Source organism: Cryptococcus neoformans (assembly GCF_000091045.1).
Source record: "Cryptococcus neoformans var. neoformans JEC21 chromosome 7 sequence".
Classification (NCBI taxonomy): domain Eukaryota; kingdom Fungi; phylum Basidiomycota; class Tremellomycetes; order Tremellales; family Cryptococcaceae; genus Cryptococcus; species Cryptococcus deneoformans.
The window spans coordinates 548,722-564,257 of NC_006692.1; the positions used below are offsets into that span (position 1 = coordinate 548,722).

At 47.2% G+C, this 15,536-nt stretch overlaps 6 protein-coding genes and 1 pseudogene across 6 annotated transcripts; 3 read left to right on the plus strand and 4 right to left on the minus strand.

Annotated features, from left to right (window-relative positions):
• The first annotated feature begins 61 nt into the window (after window positions 1–61).
• Window positions 62–1,425, plus strand: CNG01955 (hypothetical protein). Its single transcript, XM_024658616.1, has one exon. The coding sequence runs from the start codon at window positions 483–485 to the stop codon at window positions 1,242–1,244; it is 762 nt and encodes a 253-aa protein (XP_024514539.1). The 5' UTR covers window positions 62–482; the 3' UTR covers window positions 1,245–1,425.
• CNG01960 (conserved hypothetical protein) lies at window positions 1,390–3,484 on the minus strand. Its single transcript, XM_571891.1, has 9 exons — window positions 3,215–3,484; window positions 3,060–3,114; window positions 2,769–2,979; window positions 2,672–2,703; window positions 2,481–2,603; window positions 2,267–2,426; window positions 1,913–2,215; window positions 1,781–1,850; window positions 1,390–1,733 (listed from the first exon to the last, which is right to left on the minus strand). Exons 1-9 carry the CDS (start codon window positions 3,374–3,376, stop codon window positions 1,551–1,553), a joined length of 1,299 nt encoding a protein of 432 aa, XP_571891.1. The 5' UTR covers window positions 3,377–3,484; the 3' UTR covers window positions 1,390–1,550.
• Window positions 3,485–5,014: 1,530 nt separating this feature from the next.
• CNG01970 lies at window positions 5,015–7,645 on the plus strand (annotated as a pseudogene).
• Window positions 7,646–7,669: 24 nt separating this feature from the next.
• On the minus strand, window positions 7,670–9,383 carry CNG01980 (carrier protein ymc2, mitochondrial precursor, putative). Its single transcript, XM_024657542.1, has 8 exons — window positions 9,169–9,383; window positions 8,988–9,101; window positions 8,669–8,783; window positions 8,538–8,615; window positions 8,336–8,480; window positions 8,133–8,261; window positions 7,921–8,076; window positions 7,670–7,868 (listed from the first exon to the last, which is right to left on the minus strand). Exons 1-8 carry the CDS (start codon window positions 9,280–9,282, stop codon window positions 7,805–7,807), a joined length of 915 nt encoding a protein of 304 aa, XP_024513212.1. The 5' UTR covers window positions 9,283–9,383; the 3' UTR covers window positions 7,670–7,804.
• Window positions 9,384–9,571: 188 nt separating this feature from the next.
• CNG01990 (g1/s-specific cyclin pcl1 (cyclin hcs26), putative) lies at window positions 9,572–11,320 on the minus strand. The gene is made up of 4 exons (XM_571897.2): window positions 11,004–11,320; window positions 10,709–10,942; window positions 10,456–10,656; window positions 9,572–10,395 (listed from the first exon to the last, which is right to left on the minus strand). The coding sequence occupies exons 1-4, from the start codon at window positions 11,152–11,154 to the stop codon at window positions 9,893–9,895; spliced, it is 1,089 nt and encodes a 362-aa protein (XP_571897.2). The 5' UTR covers window positions 11,155–11,320; the 3' UTR covers window positions 9,572–9,892.
• A 1,309-nt stretch (window positions 11,321–12,629) lies between these two features.
• On the plus strand, window positions 12,630–13,897 carry CNG02000 (hypothetical protein). The gene is made up of 2 exons (XM_024657543.1): window positions 12,630–12,866; window positions 12,918–13,897. Exons 1-2 carry the CDS (start codon window positions 12,769–12,771, stop codon window positions 13,702–13,704), a joined length of 885 nt encoding a protein of 294 aa, XP_024513285.1. The 5' UTR covers window positions 12,630–12,768; the 3' UTR covers window positions 13,705–13,897.
• On the minus strand, window positions 12,636–15,462 carry CNG02010 (hypothetical protein). The gene is made up of 8 exons (XM_024657544.1): window positions 15,147–15,462; window positions 14,857–15,082; window positions 14,777–14,803; window positions 14,631–14,724; window positions 14,449–14,569; window positions 14,247–14,396; window positions 14,148–14,195; window positions 12,636–14,095 (listed from the first exon to the last, which is right to left on the minus strand). Exons 1-8 carry the CDS (start codon window positions 15,345–15,347, stop codon window positions 13,733–13,735), a joined length of 1,230 nt encoding a protein of 409 aa, XP_024513213.1. The 5' UTR covers window positions 15,348–15,462; the 3' UTR covers window positions 12,636–13,732.
• Window positions 15,463–15,536: the final 74 nt, after the last annotated feature.

The window sequence follows — 15,536 nt, forward strand, 5'->3', positions numbered from 1 at the left end:
CGTCACTACTCATCAGAAGAAGAATGAATAATGGCTTTTATTTTATTAATTTTAGTACCAAAGCGGAAGAACATCAACTAAAGTAAACAAAACGCCAGGAGGGTGTATAAAACTGATGGCAAGTAAAACTGATGGCAAAGGAAACAAAAGGAAAACGAAGCCAAGGACCAAGGACCGCACTTAGGAGCCTCCAAGACCTCGAGGTACAAATCAGACAGAACAATACGGCTCCATCTGTTATTGATATTTAATCAACCGGATGTTTTCAGTTCTTCTTATTCTATCCTTGTTGCTGCAACTAGGACACTCTTTGATCAATGGTTCATCTAAGCACAGTGATGGGATTCGAAACATCCGGATGATGGTGCAGCTATTGCCATCCCAATATCTAATATTTTTGGAAAACTCTCTCCCTACCTTAGCACTCTCAAAGCCCCATCTTTTTTTCTCTCGACGCTGCCCCACGACGGCATCACCTCATCATGACACATGACATGCCCTATCACCGTTCTCCACCTCTTATGCCTATATCGTTGACCCCCATCATTCGCCGAAAATCACTACTCAAATTTCCTCCAATGGAAGTAACCTGGGACGAGCGCCCTATACAATCTTCTTCCCCGCACTCTCGCCATATACCAATGATGATCACGGGCAGACCTCACAAGCTACACAAAGAGCCGCCCAAAAAGATTCTGCTATCCGAAGAGCTGCACATATTACCTCCTGCCAAGCTAGCAACATACTCTGTCGGAGGAGGAGAGGTGTTAGCGAGGTCAGTGAAGAAGAAGAAGTCTTTGGGTCATTGCTGCCCGTTGAGAGTGGCAACCCCCAAACACGCAAATGACATTATGCCTGCCCAAACAACGTCAGTTGATCGACTTGAAGTCCTTTCTAATGGCAGCCTGCCTGATGATAGTGAAATATTGCCACTCTCGACGACCGACCACGCTGCTCCGTCGCCAGTGGAGAGCGACGAGTCATGGCAACATCATGAATCTTATTATCCTGAGTATACACCTATAATACGCAAATGTAGTCCGTCGCAAACAATTGCCGGTACATCATCTTTAGCCGAGCTCCACGTTGAAAGACATGCGCATTTGATACGGCATTCCGTAGCTGTGCATTATCCCAAACTGCCGACGTGGGAAGAGTATAATCCTGGAGCGAAGGGCGACAAAGCAGAAAGCGGTTGGAAGACCGGCATATACGGAGTGGGGGGCTGGAGCGAATATGAATAGGAAGGAAATGAACTCAGTCAGAAGTTATCAATAGAAGTTATGAGTAGGCGACACGTTATCTACGGATCGGAGGGAATAATAGGTGACACGTTTTGGATTGAGTACATATCAAACGAACATCACTCATCTTGCACAGAAATTCATCAAAAAAGGAATACTATCACAATTTTCCATTTGTATATGTAACAACTATTAAAACACTGTATTTTTATTGGTAATCGACGTTAAGGCCATGCCAAATGATGATTCTGAGCCGTTGAGGCCTCTATGCGTATCCCCTTCTTCTCGCTTGGCGTCTCTGCACTCCTAATCCCTGAAAGCCTTCTTCTTGGTTTTCCCGTCATCTCGGGCAGGACCAGTTATACCAAGTGTCTTGAATCTTTCCTCAAGCCAGTCCTTGGCTGGCTTTTGATAAATCTCCTCATACTCCTCCACAGAAAGGGGTTTTTCGCCGTGCGCAGTGACTCGGAGACCGTGTCGTAGGGAGGGCTGGGCTGCTGGTGAGCTGGGGTCAAATAGCGATCATTAAAACCTACGTAGGCATCAAACGTAGCCGAGTGATTGACATTACGGTTATCCCAGATTGCGACGTCTCCAGGCGCCCAGCTACCATCCAAACAATGTTAACAAACCAGGCTGTCGAGGAGCAACAGCACATGGTGACTCACCTCCACCTGACTGTGGCGTCAGTCTGCTGAGCAAAACAGTCCTTCAAGAAAGAGAGAACCATGTCACTTTCTGCTTTCGGTACGCCTACCAACCTAGTGACAAAACCAGGATTGACAAACACCGACTTCATACCAGTAACAGGGTGGACACGGACAACCGGATGGATAGTCTCAATAGGCTCGCGACGTGGAATCTTGGAGAAGTTAGTTCGAGAGGAGGCTTGATCAAATCCTGAATGGATGGCTGAGAGAGATTCGAGGTATTGTTGGAAAGGCTTGGAGAGAGAAGAATAAACGGAATAACTGTACCGTCGTCAGAGCATGTAAAGCATTGAATGCTGCAGAGATACTCACCCAGAGGACCAAAGAGTATCATTTCCAACCTCAGGAGTGGTCAGAAGACGCAACATGGTAGTCCCAGGAGGTTGGACCTCGTAGGTCACATCAGAGTGGAAAAGCTCAGCTCGAGAGAAGGCATAAAGGTCCGGCCTAGAGTCTCGATCAGAATAGACAACTGCGCATGCAAATCAGCAAACAGCAAACTGAGAAACAAACGGATTGAACTCACCAACAACATCATCCAAGTCACCTCGACGAGGAGTTGCATAGGTGGCGTGCTTGTGGAGAGGACCAAAGTGCTTCCCGAGTTCACGTTGCTGTTCGATAGTCATAGATTGCTGATTTCTAAAAACTATTGCACCATGAAGTCATCAGTAACTATGATCAGACATCAAAGAATAAGGGGTGACAGCAACGTACAGACTACACCCCGTTGTGCAACAAGCAAAGCACTGATAGTTGAATGGTCAGGATGTAACTCCGAGTGTCCAGCAAGGAGAATCTAATCAAAACTTACAGATCATCCTTTTCAGCCTCTCCGAGATCCTCCAGCTTCACGTCTCCTTCAACAACAGTCCCAATCGCCACTAACATATCTTTCAACCTGCCACCCCTAGCCTCGACGAAAGCGCGAAGTCTAGCCACGTTAGGATCGGCACGGTGACCGCGATCTTCAATGTCAAAGAAAGGGAGCGGAGGGTCGGATTGAGTACGGGGAGGATTGTGGGCTGTCCAAGATGCCGTCATGTATGATTAGTATTCGGAGATCGATCTTTCCTTTGCAACTGTATGAATGGGATCGACTTACGCAAAAACTCGGCATATGGGTAGTCTGCTCCAGGACCGGCGCCCAAGACTTCTCCCTAAATGATGCGTCGCGCTGTGTCAGCAATTTATTGGCAAGGTCGGCCACCAAATGATAGTAGGGTATCAGAGAGAGAAATAATGAATTAACCAACTCACCACGTAGTTGAATGGGTCAACAGCAACGCTTTCATTCTTCTTCGTCCTCTCTACTTCGGGAGAAGAGCTAACCTGAACGTCGGTAACCTCATGAGCGCCGTTGAGTTTGAGTGTGCCAACAGAAAAGTCTTCGTCAACTAAAGTAGCAGTGGAAGACATCATTTTTCGTGAATTATGATTACTGTTTCCTTCACTTTGTTGTCCTGCAAGTGTCTTATTTTTGATACGGGGAACAATCGAGTTGGAAGGTCACGGTTTTATATAGGTCTCGTTATGGCCATTAGTGCCACCACGGGCCGCCACGCCCATCGCCCATCATGCTTTTACCCTTGCTTTGCTATCAACAATAATTGGTCATTTTTAGTGTTGTGGCGCCAACGACCCTGTTATTCGTTGGCTATTTGGCTAGAAGCTGGTCGGGCGCCTCCTGCAAAAATTGAGGGAAGTCAAAAAAGCAACATCGCCAAGCCCTTCGAGCACCAATTCTGGCGTGCTTGAAAAACGTGGAATCCACGTGTGACAAATCCTCCCTGTAATAGAAAGGCACCGCCAAAGGGAGAGATTGTGGTTCCTAAATAATTAATAATTGATCCCGACCGCGGTGCCGACCGGACCAATTTGATTACGTAGACGCTCATTTCATCTCTCCGTCCAAGTCATTTGTGCCACACCAACTTCTTCCTTTATGCTTCCGCAAAACACCGCCAAAAAGCTTCCGACATTCGGCTGTTGAAGTGAGCGAGCATCTGAGGAACAGTGAGGCAGGGCTTCTCTGGAAGCGTTTCAAGTTTCATTCCCTTTTCTCACACCTCCATTCCCCTACATTACGGGAACTGTTAGCTTCTAATAGATGCTTTCCTCAGTTGGGATAGAGGTAGAGAGAAAGGGAATAAGACACCTGTAGCTCACGTATCTCCCGTCTCCTTTGATTCGTTCAGTGGGGAGATGGGTCGAAGAGGGGCGAACATAAAACCACCATGTTGAAAAATGGATGATTATTATGTTGCTTTGGGTGAAAGAGAGCCGCTGAGTCCTTCATGACCAGTCAATTCAATCCCCATTCATGGTTTTTGCCGATTGGTCGGTATTACGTTCTGCCATCGTCACAATACTTGTGACCGAGGCTGAGAATGAAAAAAAGTGTTTGTTGCCCCGAATCAACAACAAAGGACATTGATTGACCATCATGATGGTTGATAGAATAATTTAGCAAAGCTGATGATCTGCATGCTAAATTCCAAACACAACAAAGATCAATGTGTGGTATAAAACGGTATTGATCTTCGCATTATATGTATTTCATGTTTAAGAGTGCATTATTCAACGTTAATTATTCATCACTACTACTAAAGTAAAATAAACCAGCAGCAGTATCTGCAGTGAATTTAAATCTCTTTCTTGCAATCTGTAGTTTTTGAGCAGTTTACCAGCTGAAAGTGAGCCCGTAAAGATAAGGGCAACCCTTGAAGAAGATATAAAGAAAGAAGCGATGAGGAGAGGAGGAAGGGTCAAGAAGCTTCTCACGGCGGGTCTGGTGGCTCAAGGGTCAGCACATACCAGTACCCCCTCATGATATCGTGCGTACACACTATTATGGACAGATTCTGTGCAAACGGCAATGCAGTTTGTATTTATATATACAGACATGTCTTCTACGGTTCCATCAGTCATACCGGCAAAAGGCAAAGCGAGCGGCACCCTTGAGTGTGGCGCTTGATCCGTTTGCTTGGTTGCAGATGGAGCAAAGAAGAAGTTCTTTACACTTTGCATTTTGTACCATAGTAATTTTCGGCGCGCGGTGTCTGTACATGATCAGAGACCGGTTTGTCCAGCCGCGGCCGTCAACAAGAAATCGAGAAGCAACGAAGACCATACATCAAGAATACATTATTACAAGCAAAGGTCTTCTTCGGTTTTTCTCTATCCTTTTTAAAGGCCATTTCATCACTACGAGTTACGCGTGCATAGGCACACCACTGGACTTCGCCGACAGTACGCCTTTCTCGGCGAGCACAAATCTCAACGCGATAATAGGGCATCAGAAGATATCATCTGGTAACTGCTAGCACTCAATCGTAAAGAAGGGTGCCACACACGTATACATCAAAGCTCACCAGTAACCCGTCACATCATTGCCACTTTCTTCTTGGACCAGCAGTAACTGTGGCTCGCCACTATCGTGTGCCACACATATTTTTGCGCATCATCTTCCGGTGGCATAACATCGCATCAGTATTATTCTTCGCATAAAAGCCCCATAATATTCTTAAAAACGCCCATCGATGCAAAGCAGTACGTGCGCCTTCAAGCGAAATGGCTGCTGCTAACAAAACATATGGACTACTCGAATATCATTGCAGATACAGAGATGATGAATGCAGGCCATCATCCAGAAGCAGGTCCTGCTAACAATGAAGCCAGCAGGGCCAGTACACCTCTTACTATTATGTCCGCTACGGAAGACCCTCAACCAAATACAAGTTCGAAGAAGAGGAAGCAATCAGAAGAGTAAGTCCCAGCATGCAATAAGGGACAGTCATTTTTTTTTTCTGGCAATACAGCATACAGTGACCTAATCACCATCGCAACATTCACTGACGGTTTGGGTAAATGTAGGCCGCTCTTAGCCTCTACTCGCTCTGCAAGGAGTAGAAGACAAACCCCATCGAAGACGGCCTCAAGAGCAGCTGTTGCTTCCAGTTCGCGGAAAAAAGGCAAAAGCCCTGCCGGTCGCCTTTCGATCTTTATACCACCTTCAAACGGCCAGATTGTCGAAGCTTCTCAGAATGCTATGTCTAGCAAAGCTACTTCCCCCGCTTTAGATTCTGACCTGGCTCTTGCAGTCGATGCTGATTCAATCCGCCGGGAAGCCGCTGCGGGGTACGAATCGAGGTTAAGAGCTAGACAGCCCGGTAACGCGAAGAGGGATGGTGGTCAAAGAATGGGCATATCTGCTTCCGGAAGGGACGTTAGGATAGGTGGAAGCACTAGACAAGCTGCGCAGCAGAGTAAAAAAGACAAAGGCAAGGGAAAATCTGATGTGCAGGTACTTATTTTCAGCTCTGAGAGTTGTCTCTCCCGATTTGATGCACATATACTGATGATTAAATTTAGCCAAATCAAGACTTTTGTTCGGCTTGTCGGGGGATTGGACGATTTTTGTGTTGCGACGGATGTCCTAGGTCGTTTCATTTCATGTGTTTAGAGCCCCCTTTAAAGCTAGACGAGCTGCCTTCCGAGGAGATGTGGCTGTGTAAGCAGTGCCGTTCGGAAAAGGTGAGAGGTTTTCTGGTCGACTGATGTCTATGTTGACCTCTTTTTACCACGCAGGCAAAGGCGGAGGGAGCGAGTCTTGTCAAAGAGAGTGAAATCCCTGCTGTCCCTGCAGTGTTTCGTGCCATTTGCAAAAAGATAGAGGAGGAAAACCCAGAGCAGTTCAGGCTTCCCGCCGAACGTCAGAAAGTATTTCGCAGGTGTCACCACGGGTGCCGATGGGGAATATGTAGACTCTAAAGAGGCGAGAACCAAGATTGAGTACGTTTAGATGTCTCTTGCAGAAGTCCCCAGAGTTGACAGGACACGTAGTCGAAAGGGATTTTTGGAAGATCGCGACCCTTTCCGCCTTCGGGATGGGCGTCAAAGAAAAGTAGAATGCTACCATTGTGGAGGTTCAGCCCTTCCTAAACATTCTGTGATGACTGATCCTGAGGCTACGTGGCGACAAATAGTTTCCTGTGATTATTGTCCTCTCAGTTGGCATTTAGATTGTCTCTCTCCTCCGCCAACTATCATGCCTAGCGCAGGGAAGAAATGGATGTGTCCCAACCATCCGGACCATGTAATGGTGAGTAATATCGGCGTTACTTTTCCATTGTTTAACACATGCTATAAAGCCCCGTCGTCGCACTTTGCAAGACAATTTGCAAACCGTTAAAATCGTTGGAAAAGGCCAATTTAATAATGGAAATGTGGAGATCGCCAATGATTCAGGTGGTTCCGAGACGTCCGAAATGGAATTTGAGGATACGATCATCAATCGTAAGAAGTTTAGGGTGCCAGAGAAGATAATCAGGCTGGATTTTTGGGAGAAGCTTAGGAAGGAGAGGAATGTCATTCAAACCCCCGCTGCAGTACAGGAGGAAATAAATGCTGATGAGCAGGATGCGCAAGAGGTATGTCGAAGCACACCATCTTTTTCAACACACTAGACTAAATATCTGTGCTTGCAGGTCGTTCCACCCATGGAGGACTTGAACGCCGCTGCAATGATGATGGCTCTCGCGTTTTCTCGCCACACTCAAATTCACTCACGTACAGAATCTCTGTGCCATGTACCCTCGTCTGTTGAGTGCGAGTGAACGCGTTGTCTAGAACGTTCACCGAACTGTACGTGCTGTTAAGGCATGAAGGGATAATTGTATTAGGAACGACATAGATGTATCAAGCGTATTACAGCTCACATCTTCATTCAGTGATTGTATCTATATGCTGAAAACTGCACATAACATGCTTCAGGTATAGTATGCTTGTTTCTAAGCTCTGTCCATGTGAAGCAACTATAAATAAATCCGACCATTTTCTCTACAGATATCAATTCATAGCACGCATAGCAAGTTCAAAAGCTACAAAAGTGGCGCCATTGGCAAATGGAGAACTGTAGCTAGTTAGATTTCGCCGCGCAGGATGGAAAGTGGAGAGTGACCTACCGTATGAGTGTTGGCGCCAAACCTCCTAAAAAGCCTTTCACGCCTTGCGCCCTCCAAGTCTGCCGAGTGCAGTCAATTAATCCCTTGAACTTTTGCTTTGTAGGGTCAAGAGAGTCAGTCTGCAATTTAGACTTTATCACATCCACAGGGTAAATCCTAAAAGATCGATCATCAGCTTAAGGGGCAACAGCCTGTAGGAGGGCGGGACCGACGAGAACCAAAGAGCGTATCCGGCGGCGGCACCATAAGTGACCGCCCACAAGGGCGAAATCTGATCACGGCTTAAATTAGTAGCACGCAGATGTCGTTGGACAAGCGACTCGTAAGCTAAAAAATAGCAACTTTACAAGAAATGAGCCCTAATGTCCTGACGGTGGAAGTATAAAAAAAGAAAAAAAAAAAAAAAAGAGCTCACCCATAGCCAATACCGTCGCGTAACATCGTAGGCACCTGTCCTTTGAATACACCCTTGAGACCCCCGCCGTTTTTGTAAAGCTTGATGGCACAATCTAACGGTCCGTTATACATGCGAGGCAACGTGTCAGGTTGCGTTTGGAGGCCTTGTGACAATTACGCTCAGCAACTTGAAATTGACGAGATGTCCATGAAGAGCTCACGAATACGGATGTGTTCAACAGGGTTGGCAACAACAGTATTGGCTACCCCAGCAAACGCCCCACTGAGCCAAAACTCCGCTAGGAAGTGTCAGGTTTGTGCAAGTATGAGACAGGTTGTGGAAATGGCTCACCGAGGTTCAAATCTCGGCCTCTTGCCCGTTGCGCAAAGAACCTTTTCGCCCATTCTAAAGCGCCGAATTGGATAGAAACGCAAGCTCCGATTCCTAACAGGGGAGTCAAAGTGCCCTATCGTTCCACAAGAAATCAGTAAAAAGTACTCGCTCAATCCGCTTTCAAAATCCTAGTTGCCCTTCCATACAAAACTTTGAATCTGCATCTTTAACTTGAGAGTCCAAAAGCCACACAAACCAGGCAGCTTTGGCAACCGATTGCCTGCAAAAGGCCAGTCCACGTAGAGATGTAGTTTCAGAATCCGTATGTCTGACTGACCTTGTAAAATCCTAATGGACCATCGGCTTTGAGCAGCTTTGAGGCACAATCTATTGGGGAAGAATATGTTCCTGGTGGAGCTGTCTGCACTCGGACCTTGACAATGTCAAATGGCTATGAAGAGGAAGAAAGTAGGGTCCCGGTCAGCCCAAGCAATTTTGCCAAGGAAGGGACAACACACCTGACCGACAAGTACTTGGGCAATTCCTCCTATTGAGCCTCCGACCAAATCTTTCTGTGTTTGGGTGAGGGGCACACCGGCAGGATCGGGAGGAGGGGAAAGAAGCTCGGACATTGGGGGATGTCGGGTTGCGGGCAAGTAATATCAAGCCTTTTACTGTAATGTCTTTGCGACACAAAGCGAATAAGAATGACAACGATGATAACAAGAGCACATAAAATGTCGAGTTTGGTTCTTTCGGCTGAGTCCTGACTCGACCGCACTCATCGGCAGGCGCGGAGTGCCAGGCACAAAACTGACTAGATACGCGTAGCACTTCCTATTCGGCCATTGGTGGCACAGTAGGAGGCGCACGTAAATACCTTGCTGATGATCATTTCTAGTCTGACGCATTGGCATTAATGTTTTCATATGATGCATCTGAGTTTACTGACCGACCAGGGCCAGCAAAAGATAAAACGAGAGTCAAGCTATGATAAAGAGTGCAGGTACGTATGTCACGTATAGTAGATCAACTACAACGGTAGATGAAATGATGATAATGGCAATGATGAATGTCCAGGAGATGAGAAACAACAAATGGAGAATCTATAAGAGCACGAAACAACAACCCAAGCATGTCGTCCAAAGAACCCAAAACAATGATCGGCACAGCCGAGACCCCGCGACACGTTCGCCTGATTTCGCTGAACTCAAGCCGCCAAGAGCCGGTTTAACAAACGTTCTAAGACGAAACAGCAGCAAGTGCTTCTACCTCTTGTATTGCAACCTGCTTGCGACGTCTGTCCGATCGAAGCAATCGCTGGAGGAAACCTTCCTTCACAGAAGGAGCGACTTTGGATTGGTTTGCAGACGTGATCGACTCGATAGACATAGACTGTTGGAGGTAGTGGGTGTTTGGCACAGGTACCTCATAGATAGCGGCTGGTCTTTGCCCAACAAGCACCTTGCCTTGCCCTCTGCGTACAGCGTTGACCATTACTGGAGAAGGTGGTTGCTGTGGAGTAAGAGGCATATCTTCAGACTCGAGAGAGGATGACGAGCCGGATCGATCCAAGGGAGGAGCAATGTAGGTACGAGACCCCCGCGAGGACGTGCGTTGGTGTCGCTTGTGGCTGGAACGCCCAGTGGTCGGTCGCGCAGGGGTAATCGGAGTCGGTGGAAGCTCTGGTGAGGAGGCGACACTTGGTGAGTAGAAGGAGTACTCGCTCAAGAATGGTTGGAAGTCTGTGAAAAATACAATTTAGTGACCTATATACAGTGCATTTGACGCGTTAGAAAACTCACTGTCGAGTATTTCCCGCTCGTCGACGGAAAGGTCGTAACCCAAGAGAAAGAGCAGTTGTTTTTCCATGAGATTGATCTCGCTAACAGGAAACATCTGTGCATACTTGCACCAGTGCTTGTTCTTCGGGGAAGAATCGTTGAGGTACTTGGCGGAGACGATGAGAGTCGCGAGGAAGACCCTATGACGCGTGCAAGGCATGCCTGATGATAGCATTAGAAAAAGGGAAAAAGGCCGTTTCCTAAAGTCGCTCACTTTTGGACACTTTGGGAAGACGATGTCGCAATCGTTCAAGGTATACGAGTGTAGCAAGGAGGGTTGACACCTGCACATTGGATTGCTCGCAGACGACCGCAACAAAAGTTTCCAGAGACGGGAGACCAAGGGCTTCCTCGGCGCTTTCCTTGGTGGGAGTACCAGGCGGGGTGAACGGAACGGCAGCCTTGGTGGCTTGACCAATGACTGAGGTGGTCCTTTCGGCGAGGTAGTCTAGTAGGGTATCGATGAGCTCCAACTCGAAACGTGACACGCGCTCAAGACCGAGACTTACAGACGAGCTCACGCGAGACATCAGTGCGGATGAATTCGAGAAGAGCGGGGTCATGAATACCGCAGGGTGCCATCGAGGCTGGATGAGTCCTGTCCTCGAAGCGGGGAGAGACAGGCTCGAATTCGGGGGTGGAGGGGGTGTACGTGAACATAGCCGGATGCTCAAAGTTTTTGTGTGTTAGAAAAGAGTTGTGCGAATGCTCGGAGGAAAGAGAAGGTCGTAGGGAGGAGGGAAACGACGGGGCGGAGAAACGAGGCGGGGGAGCGAGAAAGGTATGGAGACGGAGCGGGGTGGACTGGTCGAAGAAGAGGGTGGGAAGGCGGGCGAACTCGAGTTTTATACGGGGCTTCCAGGCCATGACGCGCCGACTGGACCAACGCCGCCGAAATCCGTCGCGTCGCCTGTAACGGCTGGCAACAGTTCAGAGACACCGCCTGAAAAGTCACGGTAATTTCCCGAGAGGCCCTGAGAAACGCGCTTTTGGCGCCGCAGTGGATATTTGGCGTGTTTAGCTCTGGCCTGGATCCTGGGTCCGAGGCTTCTAGGCTCCTCGATTCTGGCCTCTGGTTCCCATTTAATTTATACTCACACTCTAGATACGGAATCTAGCTTGTTACAGTTTTGTTGTTTCCATGTTGGTGAGTCATCGGTCGTCACCTCTGCCATGGCTCACGTCGCGTAACGCGTCGGCGTCAAATGGTTCCGATGGACTAGAATTTACGCTGATACAATACGTAGCAAGCCGTATTACTGTCACTTTGTAATAAATACATGCAACTAGATAGCTAGCTTTGTCCTCCTGTCTGCCGCTCAATGCTAACAGCGCTATAGGCTTAGATACGGTGCCATCTGTCATGCTGCTTGTCTGTCTGTCGGTCCACCATCTGGTATATATGTCGCCATACCAAAGCAATCTTGCCTCTAATACTCTAATACGCGTCAACAGAGGCTCGCTCCATAGTAGAAATCATGATCGGAAACAAAGTCAGAAGTCAAATAAAAGTGGACTTTTTAGCTTTTTGGAAGAACAGCCAAGTTCCAGGTTTCTGGCCTTTCAGATCAGCGTCCATCAGGAACTGAGGCTTTTATATCAGATAAAATAGGGTTGTTTATTCATATTTTTCGTTACGTTGTGCATTGTCATTCATTCATCGCCACTTACCATCCACGATGACAGCAGCAGCAGCAGCAGTGATCGCCCGTTCTCGATCATGAGTCAAATTATTTTTCGGTCGCTAACGACGACAATCCTTCGTCAATGAGAATTTTGACATAACAATGGTCTCAAGGTTTCAAGCGAGAAAAGTTCGTTACTACGAACCACGTGCAACAGTCTGCAGTCTACAGTCATAGCAAGTTGACAACTAGTACTACGCGACATAAAAGGGAAAACTATTATTACGGCTTGTGGAAGTTTGTGGTGCTTTGGAAGAAAATCAAAAAAGGAAGGCGACTATTTTTCCTTTCATGACCAAGTCCTGGAACTTTTAGAACGGGGGGTTAATTGGACGATGGTATTACAGGCCGAGATAAAGGATGTGGTAGTCTGTATGTGACATACGTGACACGCCAAGATATTGGTGCTGCAATTATTGTTGTATGCGGTTGACATATGAAATTGTAGGCTGCAGACTTTCTTGCCACTATCCCTCACCATTCACATCATCATTTACACCAGTCATCCCATCCCTTTTCTCAGTCACCACCAGGGCCTATTATCCGCATCTTCATATTCTCACGCAGAGCACTTATTACAACTGATGATATGTTCGCCGCGTCTCCCAGACCTATCAATAACTCAAAGTCTATTAACCCTTTTCCTGACGAACTATGCAAGACTGCGCAGGGTGATGAACTTATTTGGTAAGCTATTCTAGATCAATGATTATCTAAACTTTACTATTCCCCCTTAAGGCTAGGTGATTCAACATTTCATCGTCCGCCGATGGCTTTCAACCCCAGCCCTCCTCAGCTTTCTGTCACCTTATTTGATCGCCTTGTATATGACATTCCTCGTCGCTCGACTGGACGTTCTTCATCTCCTCGTAATCAATGGGATTCTCCTACAGATATTCTCTTTTACCATCACCGGCCCTCTGAACATTCGCAAAGTGGAGACACGTCTGAATGTGACTCAATGGCCACATGGACACAGCCGTATACAGCGACCTTGCACCAAGCGAGAATTGAAACACTGGGGAGAAAGGAAAGGGCGGGATTACTGCGAATGCAAACTGTACCCGTACAGGGCAGCCAGGACATGGTGGAGTTATTACCATATACTCCTACCACCCATGCAATGAAGCACTCTGCAGAGCGCTCCAGTGTAAAGGATGGCGGCGCTCACGGTGCCAAAGAATCAAATTTACTCATTTCTGTTTTGGATTCGCGGCCGACGTCTGACAACTTTCAAGAAAGCCATAATGACATGGGGCTTTTGGCCAATCGCGTCATCATTACACAACCTCTTCATCTAAAAGAGTGCCGTTCGATAGAAGTTGACGAAAATGCTGTCAATGCCTCATACAATAGGCTGCCTTCAAATGAATTCAATAAACTGCAAGTGGACGGAAAGGTTACCGAAACCGGTGAGAAGGATTCCACCAAGGCTCTTGTTGAGAGGACTGGAAGGGAGGCCAAGAGGGTACGAATGGCAAACATCTGGCAAAAAGAAGCGTTTCATCCCATGTTTATGACTTGATAGGCTCGACTCTGCATAGCTCCGTTGTCTAGTTGCCGTCTTTTCTGAACCTGACTATCCTTCCCTGTTCTATGATCTCCTCAAAGTCGTCCCCGAGAACAGTATCCTCGTCTTCGACAAGTTCCCCGGCTTCTATATCTTCCTCTGTCTTCTCTGTTTCACCTTCCTCGACAACCTTTATTCTTTTATATGACTGAGAGCGTGGTGATGTATGGCTTTCGGCTATGGAGGCAGCACGACGGCGTCGATTTTCATTGTTCGGTATTGGCTTTACAACCGTGTCCTGTTCTGCACTATGCGACCGAGTGAGAGGCAAGACTGATCGTCCGCTTGATGGAGTTGAAGTTGCTTGTTTTTGGGCCGCTTGCGCGGCTACTGCTCCAGGGTTGTACTAAGTTGGCAAGTCAGCAATCTGTTCTTCCACTATATTTGACAGGACAAACCTTTTTATACTTTTCGTAATCGTTCAAAACAGTCACTCCCAAGTTGTTCTGCGTTACAGATCAGCATAACCCTTGAGATCTCTTCGAATAAACATCCACCTTATACACTTCAACCAAGATTGTCTTATCGGCATTCTTCAAGTCCACTGTATGCCCTCCGCCTAGCATTGCAACTTGCTCAGCGACTGCCCGGATCATTTCCATCCTCTCAAGCTTGTCTGAGCTACGGGAATTTGCGTTGACTGCGAACTAAACCTTTTATAAGCAAAAAGTCCGGGATGAAGGATGGCTAGTGTCGTACCTTGAAAGCTTGTCCATCTGGAGATTCAAAGCCCGATTTGACAACTGAGGCAGTCACTTCACTCAGTTGGCGTAAAGTTGCCCTAGCTGTTGCCGGTATGGGTATCAGTCTCTTACAGTGCCTGTGGGAAGACATAGGGACAAACGTTAGCGGCAAAGGGCAGGGATGAAGAAATCACATACCTCAGGGGACACTTTCCTGTTGATGCTGCCTGTTCGAGGATATATTCAACGAGTCGATGGGGTTGTAGTGGAGGTAAAACAATGACATATATCACTAATAGACGTTAGTGCCGTATGCTGCCTACTAATTTACATTACTAACTCACAGCAGAAACCCTCCCTGCTGCACAATCCTTGATGTCATAGTCAGCGACACATAAGTAGACACCATTATGTGACCACCTACTGAATCTTTGAGACTTTGTGCTTTGGTCTTTCATGGATTCCAAATCCCTTTTCAGCATCTCTTCGAAATCCAGATTGCCCTCGTGTGAGTCCTCTTGTCCTTCAGAGGACTCGTGGTAAAGCTCGTCTGCTATCTTCTCGAGGTGTTTGATTATCTCCAACTCTGCTGCTTTTTCCTTATCCTTTGTGGTAGATATAAGTATGCCTGGTAATGAGAGCTTTTCTGGCTGATCATCGCCGGTGTTCAATCAGCTTCTCCCCGATGAGACTCCATTAGAATACAAGACGCACAAGGGGCTTCTCTCTATACTTATCCAACGGAAATACTTTTGGATGTTCTTTCCCTTCATTTGATTGGTCATCCTGGTTGCCCTTTTCTCCGCCATTGCCGTTTCCTTTGTCCCCGCCTCCTGCGCCAAACTTGTAGAACTTGTGTTTCTGAGCTGTCCTTTTCCCAGAGTTGTTCCCGTCTCCACTGCTTGCTTTTCCCATGGTGATTTGACAGTAGATGTAGTGCTTGTATAGCTGTGAGCTGCTTGCGCTATGTATATTATGGTATCTGGCAGCAAGAGGAGTCGGCACTAGTAGTAGGGTAATAAATTTCGGTGATTCGTTGGGTTTGTTGTTGTTACGACTGGCGGGGCTCCATTGTCCAGCAAACGCCTCGATTTTTGATTCCGG

Excerpts from the sequence above, each read along its gene's own strand:
- CNG01955 (XM_024658616.1), top strand. The coding sequence starts at position 483 with ATGACACATGACATGCCCTATCACCGTTCTCCACCTCTTATGCCTATA.
- CNG01960 (XM_571891.1), bottom strand. The coding sequence starts at position 3,376 with ATGATGTCTTCCACTGCTACTTTAGTTGACGAAGACTTTTCTGTTGGC. Across the intron at positions 3,115-3,214 it reads TTGACCCATTCAACTACGTG|GGAGAAGTCTTGGGCGCCGG; the intron begins GTGAGTTGGTTA and ends CGCATCATTTAG. Across the intron at positions 2,704-2,768 it reads GAGGCTGAAAAGGATGATCT|TGCTTTGCTTGTTGCACAAC; the intron begins GTAAGTTTTGAT and ends TTCAACTATCAG.
- CNG01980 (XM_024657542.1), bottom strand. The coding sequence starts at position 9,282 with ATGTCCGAGCTTCTTTCCCCTCCTCCCGATCCTGCCGGTGTGCCCCTC. Across the intron at positions 8,616-8,668 it reads AGGCCGAGATTTGAACCTCG|CGGAGTTTTGGCTCAGTGGG; the intron begins GTGAGCCATTTC and ends GACACTTCCTAG. Across the intron at positions 8,481-8,537 it reads TGTTGAACACATCCGTATTC|GCCTCCAAACGCAACCTGAC; the intron begins GTGAGCTCTTCA and ends AATTGTCACAAG.
- CNG01990 (XM_571897.2), bottom strand. The coding sequence starts at position 11,154 with ATGTTCACGTACACCCCCTCCACCCCCGAATTCGAGCCTGTCTCTCCC. Across the intron at positions 10,943-11,003 it reads TGTCTCGCGTGAGCTCGTCT|ACTACCTCGCCGAAAGGACC; the intron begins GTAAGTCTCGGT and ends ATACCCTACTAG. Across the intron at positions 10,396-10,455 it reads CGAGCGGGAAATACTCGACA|ACTTCCAACCATTCTTGAGC; the intron begins GTGAGTTTTCTA and ends TATTTTTCACAG.
- CNG02000 (XM_024657543.1), top strand. The coding sequence starts at position 12,769 with ATGTTCGCCGCGTCTCCCAGACCTATCAATAACTCAAAGTCTATTAAC. Across the intron at positions 12,867-12,917 it reads CAGGGTGATGAACTTATTTG|GCTAGGTGATTCAACATTTC; the intron begins GTAAGCTATTCT and ends TTCCCCCTTAAG.
- CNG02010 (XM_024657544.1), bottom strand. The coding sequence starts at position 15,347 with ATGGGAAAAGCAAGCAGTGGAGACGGGAACAACTCTGGGAAAAGGACA. Across the intron at positions 15,083-15,146 it reads AGTATAGAGAGAAGCCCCTT|CCAGAAAAGCTCTCATTACC; the intron begins GTGCGTCTTGTA and ends GGCGATGATCAG. Across the intron at positions 14,725-14,776 it reads CAGCAGGGAGGGTTTCTGCT|TGATATATGTCATTGTTTTA; the intron begins GTGAGTTAGTAA and ends AACGTCTATTAG.